This window comes from Gavialis gangeticus, unplaced genomic scaffold (assembly GCF_001723915.1).
Source record: "Gavialis gangeticus isolate Ggan-Ray unplaced genomic scaffold, GavGan_comp1, whole genome shotgun sequence".
Classification (NCBI taxonomy): Eukaryota; Metazoa; Chordata; order Crocodylia; family Gavialidae; genus Gavialis; species Gavialis gangeticus.
The window spans coordinates 25,872,505-25,879,155 of record NW_017729006.1 but is presented as its reverse complement, the minus strand read 5'-3'; the positions used below and the strand labels follow the sequence as shown (position 1 = coordinate 25,879,155).

General features: G+C 44.3%; 1 protein-coding gene across 1 annotated transcript in view; it reads right to left on the bottom strand.

Moving 5' to 3' along the window:
- Positions 1 to 6,651, bottom strand: part of AVL9 (AVL9 cell migration associated) — a 59,111-nt gene that overhangs the window by 19,265 nt on the left and 33,195 nt on the right. Inside the window, exons 7-8 of the mRNA XM_019509010.1 lie at positions 4,267 to 4,307; positions 3,043 to 3,081 (exon numbers count right to left, since the gene is read on the bottom strand). Of these exons, the coding sequence (XP_019364555.1) occupies positions 3,043 to 3,081; positions 4,267 to 4,307 (80 nt within the window). The remainder of the gene's footprint in view (positions 1 to 3,042; positions 3,082 to 4,266; positions 4,308 to 6,651) is intronic.

Here is a 6,651-nt window from a genome sequence, read left to right as displayed (position 1 = left end):
CTGCTGCCCTGCTTTCTGCTCCCTGCCGTATCTGCCTCTCTGTTGCCTGTCCTCCCCCCAGTCTGTTGCTTGCCACACACAAAGGCTGCCTGTGCCACTTGTGCTGCAGGTTGGCCACCCTTGTTCTAGACAAAGGAAATGTGGTGGATCCATGTGGTAGATCCTATCTATTTGATAACAGTCTTCAAATACCTGAAGGGAGATTAAAAAGAGGGTGGATATGAACTTTTCTCTGTGGCAATAGAGAACAGGACTAGGAACAATACCTCAAGCTGCAGCAGAGGACATTTAGGTTGGAGATTTAGAAGAACTTTTTGACTATGAGAGTGGGCAAGAACTGGAACAGGCAACCTAGAGAAGCTGAGGAATCTCTACCCCTGGAAATTTTCAAGAGGTTAAACAGATGCTTGAGCTGGGACGGTTTAGTCAGGGATGATCCCATCTTGAGTAGAGGGCTTGGCTGGCTATAACACCTCATACAGCCTCTTCCAGACCCACTTCCCCATGATCCTATCTGGGCTTCAGTAAAGTGTCTGATATTGTGCTACATGGGAAATTATTAGTTAAACTGGAAGAGACAGGAATTGAGAGAGGAACTGTAAGGTGGATAAAGAAATGCCTACCGGGGGATTGCAATCAATAGTGTACAAACGAAAGATAAGAGTTCCTCAAAGATAAGTCTTTGGATTGATCTTGTTTTATATTTTCATAAGTGACCTTGGCACAAAAAGTAAGATTATGTTGATGACTCAGTGCTAGAAGGCATCATCAATTTAAAGGAGATATACTGGTATATCATCTAGATTGATGCAAGATGGCCTTGAGGACAGAGTAATAGAAATAATAATGAAATGTAATAGTACAAAATGCCGAGTCAGGCACTTGGGGACCAAAGTGATTGCTGAAATCTGGAAGCCCATCAGTTGAAACTGATTAGTGAAGAAAAGGCTCTAGATGTACTAGTTAAGCACTACCAATGTGATATGGTTATAATGTTTCAGAAGAGGTGCTTCTAGCAGGGATAGGGAAGACTTCATGCCATTGTACAAGGCACTGATGAGATCTCCTGCAAAATACTATATACTGTTCTGGTCACCCAGAATCAAGAAAGATTAATTCAAACTGGAACAGGTGCAAAGAAGCGCTATGAGAAGGAGAATAAAAATTGTATCATATGAGAGGAAACAGAGCAACTTTATTTTGTAAGTCTAGCAAAACAAAAGAAGACTGCTATCTACAAATAAACAGAGAGAAATACTGGGGAAGGAAAGGAAATATTTAAGGTAAGAGAATACTGGCACAAGAGTTCAAAACCAGCCACAAATTTATTTAGGCTGGAAAGTAAAAGAAAGGCCGTAAGGCTACTGGGGGAGGGGCGGGGGAGGGAATCAACGTAGTGAGGGCAACCCCCCCCTCAGACTTGATTTTAAAATAAAACTTTAAAAGGTCTGTGAAAGAAATTATTTGCAGTAACAGAAGACTGGACTCAAAAGACCCAGGAAATTTGTTTCAGTCTTATGTTGCTTGATGTCACATTGTTTCTAGCTGACTCCAAGACTGCTTGGTGAGACAGTCAGGTAAGGTTTATAATCTCCAGGCCTTCTTCCTACATGGGCAAACAAAAGTTAGCTTTTCCCTTTCCTTCCCAATTCTCTTCTCCCCCACTCCATAACAGCAATGCAATATTAAAAGTCAGCAAAGAGAGTGGCTCTGGCAGTAGATAATCGGAACTATAGTAATAGTCTGGAGATGAGATGCCATCACCATCTGGAGATGGCATTTCAATCCAGCATCGGTTGGAAGATGGAAGCATTTCTTTCTGCCTATGAAACAGGCACCAACCCAGCTGTTTGGATTAGTGGAGATGGTCCACAGCATACACACATCTTTCTAATCAAGAACTGATGGTGTTATTGGTGGACGCTGGCTTAGTATGCTTAAAGTCTTTGACTGTACACACTTCCCACAACTATTCTGGAACCTTAACATATGTTGGGAAGTGGGCAGTGCAGGAAAACCAAGCATTTTCCCTGTTGCAGCCGCCAAGGTTCATTTCCTATTTGTGGGCTTAGAAGAAACTCAGATTTATTCAAACCAGACTCTGGTCTGAATCACTTGAGCATGCTTCCTGTGCAGTCGTCTCTCATGGTTTGTACGGCTTGCGAATGGAATCATAGCTCAGTATTAAGTAGGTAGTGGAATGTTAAATGGTCATCATGAAAGGCTACCATCAGTTTTTAAAATGGGGAAATCATGTTCCAGAACAAAAAATGTTATCAATCTAAACAAACAAATAAAAAAAAAAATCTATAGTTTAACTTATTCACTGAGACCATTCAAAATGTGTGTGAAACTGTTCAAAAGACATAAGTGGAGGTGAATATTGAAACAGAAGCCTTCTCCCTGTTACACGGAGATCACAGGAACTGAAGTAAATGCACAGCAGTGGCATTCTTTTTGGGTTTACCATCAGAAATTCCTTTTGTGTTTTTTGGAATTGAATTCAAATACACAATGAAATGCTAAGATAAGATCCTGATTGTGCAGCTGGAGCCATGAATGCAGACACTTCTGCCCTTGCAGATCCCAAAGGAAGTCACTGGGGCACTACACAGATACAGGATTTCTAGCTTCTTAATTTTATTGCAAGGGCTGAGGTCTGGAGCACCTAAAAAAATCATACATGTACACAAATTCTCATATGCTATTCCTTTTAAAGCTACAATTATGTATATGTACCAGAACAAAACAAACCAAACAAAAAGTTCACTGTGAGCATGTTAAAATTCCACGGCTAAGAACTAAAGTTGAATATGCTAAAATTAAGCTTGCCACATCAGTTTTAATTTTATACTGCAGCTCAAATGCATCATTTTTCTACAACCTTAAATCAGATACAGCACCTTGTAATAACATCTGTTTAAGTGAGCTCTTGCTCATGAAAGCTTATGTATCTTTTATTAACCTACTCTTTGTAGCTTCTCATAAGCACATCCAACAACTACATTTCTATTTCAGCCTCTGCCTGGCCAGAAACTTTACCTTTTTTTCTAGAAGAATCAGTTTAAAAAGGATTAAGACCTGAAAAAATAAGGAGAAAAAAAACAAACAAACCATACCTGGATTAGTGGCCCGTGGTCACTTTTACCAAAAATATACACACATTTACATTTCAATAAAAATGTTTCCACTGACCATTTCAAATCAACCAAGAACATCTGGCCAATGAGAACTTGTGATACTAAAATATTCTGACATTCAATTTATTTCAATTGACTAGCCATTAAAAAACAGCATTGGAGAGATGACAGCATGCATAAAAAGAAGTCAGAACTTCACACATCCCACAGTGAAGCTTATTTATAAATGAAAAATGTATATTAAAATTATTATTATGGGATGATAGAATACAAGTCACATACAACATTTCTTATGTAGAGAACAAGTTTTTCATAGAGATACATTAGCTAACTTGGTAGAACACCAGGATCCTAATCACCACATAGGATGGGTGTTCACACAAGTCAAAATGTTTAAGGCCAGATTCTATTCTCACCTTTATTCATATAAAAGTGGGGGAAGAAAGCCTTAACCTCTAGCCTACTGGTTTAAAAGATGGCACAGCCACCCTCCTCCTCAGTTTTACTTCTGGCAGGTACATGCACAGAGTAATCCACCTCCTCCACAGGTACAAAACAGAATCCAACTGTGGGTAAGTACCAAAGACTTACATTACACAGCTACAAAGTGCCACTGAGGCATACAAAAATTCAATAAGATACAGCCTTTTTTGAGCCAGATTCTCAGTCTTACCTTACTCCTTTAGCACCACACAGGTAACACTAGGAGTGAAGACTAGCTATAATGTCCCTACAAGGAATACTCCTAGTGCCAGCAGAAAGGGAGAACAATGGAGGAAGGCAAGCAAGGAGGTAGTGGAGCAGATTCCCCCGTCTCCCCAAAATCCCAGGCATTGTAGGAGTCTCTGGAGACAAAGGGGCGTGTGGCAGGGTGGCATCTCTGTATGTAGTACATCAGATGGATATCAGCTTCAAGCTGTGCCAACCTATAACTGGGGCCACAGAAAAAAATCTGGGGGCTGTAACTACCTCTAACACCACCATCACAAGAGAGGCTGGCGCTTAACATAAGTGAATGTGTGCATGTGCATGGCTATAAGCTGTTCTTGATGCAACCCATGCTTTCCCTCTGTGCAACAAACACAAGCAAAGCATCTCAGCTTTACCAAACAGATGAAAAACATACCTTATGTCTAAACTGAAGGACAAGATCTCGAGGAGACAGACCTAAAATGTTAAAAGTAAATTTGTTATTGAGTCTTGGCCAAAGAAACAAACCCTCTTATTTTCCATTCACATTTTTCTTAGGTGAAGCTGCATAAGCTTAAAAAAATATCTAAACCACTATGATATCCAGGGATCCTTGCTTTTTTTTTTTTTTTAAAACAGATAAAAATCACAGATTTGCTGATAAAATAAATCACAAGTTCTCTAATTAAAAATCCCCAAATCTGCAATTAAAATGAAAGGCCACTATATATATACGTATCAGTTGAACACAATGCTTTATTGATATATTTACAGGTTTAAAGCAATTTGGAAGCCTACCAGTGCCTCAATCATTATAATAAAAAACATTCTAAATACATACATATTTTGGCATTTGGTTTTTTCCATCATGGAAAAATCAGAGCTCCTGCTGCCCCCCTCACTCCCCAATGTGATGGGGGTCCAGCTGTGGTTGCCCCTCCTCACTGCTATGTGGTCCTAAGCAGGCGTGATATGCCATTGCCCCTCACTCCCAAGCACGGCCCCTGGTTACCCCATAACACACTCCCTCCCCCCCGTCGCATCAGGACGTGGGTCCAACTGCAGCTGACATGGCGCTGAGCAGCCTGACATGCCCCTCACTCCCAAGCCACAGCTCCCCATCCCTGCCAGTGCCCTTACTCTAAACCCACAGCCCCTGCCTACCCCTCACTTACTCCCTCCTGGTAGCAGCTCCCCCACTTGCAACAGGATGCAAGTCTGGCTGCAGCTGCCCCCCCTTGCTACTTTGTAGCTCTGAGCAGTGCTAACCCCTGCTGTTCTGCTCTCTGCGCCTATTGGCAGCAATTAAGGGCTGTGTTCAAGTTTTGGAGGGTCTCAGATAAGTTTAGCTTTGGCACAAACCCCTGCCAAGAAATATGGGACAGCTAGATTTAAACTGGGGTGCCCTGAATGAACAAACTTCTCCCTTGCAAGTAATGTACCAGAAAAATTCAGGTTTATAATAGGACAAAAGGGAAAGAAACACAAAGTACACCTTAAAGCACTTTTAAACTCTAAGGCTTAGGTTCTGTAGTCCAGCCCCACTTGGGATAAAGAAAGTTAAAAAGCCTGTGCCTAGGACAGTCTCCCCAAAATAGGGCAAAAACCTGCCAACAACAACAACAACAAACAACAACAGAAAAAGAAGGTCCTAAAATCCCTTAGGAGCGCCCTAGCCAAGCGAGTGAATGGTAAACCTCTACTCCAGGAATGTGCCGCACAGTGGATGAAGGGGAAGCTCAGAGGAAGAATTGTTTCCACCTGGCTGAGGGGGGCCGTGTCTGTGTCCAGCTCTGTGCTGTGTCTGTGCCTGCAGCACATGGCTGCCATCACATCCCTCCACACAACCCTGGGCAGGACCCACAGGCAGGCCTTCCAGGGCTCGCCTACCTCAGGAAATTCCACGGCTCTGAGGCTTGGGTGCCAGGCACCAAGGGGGCAAGGAGGGATGTGGAACTTTCTAGCTCTGAAAAAAATAAAATAAAATAAAATAAATTAATAAAGTAGTATGGGAAGATGCCTCCTTCCCTTGGAGACTCAAGACAGGAGGCAGTGTGCACTGCACTCTGGGAGCTAGTGAGGAAGGGGGTGCCATGTCCTTGGCACACAGCATGGCACACAGCATCCCAGCCCAGCAGGGCAGCCTCCCTGGCTCCAGCATGAACTGAGGGCTGGGGGCAGGTACAGGCCACAGATAGGTGCTTTGCACTCTGTCCACTCCCAAACCCAGAGAAATGCTAGGGGCCAAGAAGTGTCACACACTGCCTGCCATCTTTCTGCTGCTTTCTTCAGCTGCACCACCACTGCTGGGGGTTGGGGGCAGTGGCAGCAGACAGAAGCTGCAGGCGCTGGGCATGAAGCACTCTGACTTCTTGCAGGCGATTCGGGATGGCAGCAGCAGCCCAGCACCTGCGCCAGACACTGGCACGGGACAGAGTGTTCTCCCAGTGCTACAGTGGCAGTGCCCTGCACTGTGGCCACCACCACCTCCTCACAGAAGCAAGTGGCAAGCAGCAGGTGGCAGGGTAGGCTGCCCCAGCTTGTGGCAGGGCATGGCTGCCTCAGCTCTTCAACACTGCTAGGCAGGCAGGTAAGAGACCCTGCCTGCTGCCCATCCCTACCCCCAGCGGGGTGCAGGGATGCCATCTGGGTTCTCCCATGCTGGCCTGAAAGTGCCCGCAGACAATTCCCAACTCCTTGAGCCTACACCCACACACCCCTGGCCTGCCACCCACCCTCCTTGCTGGCTCTTCCTAGAGCCCCTTAGCCCCCCCAAGTCCTGGCAGTCACCTGCACCTGACCCAGAACCCGCCCCCCCCCA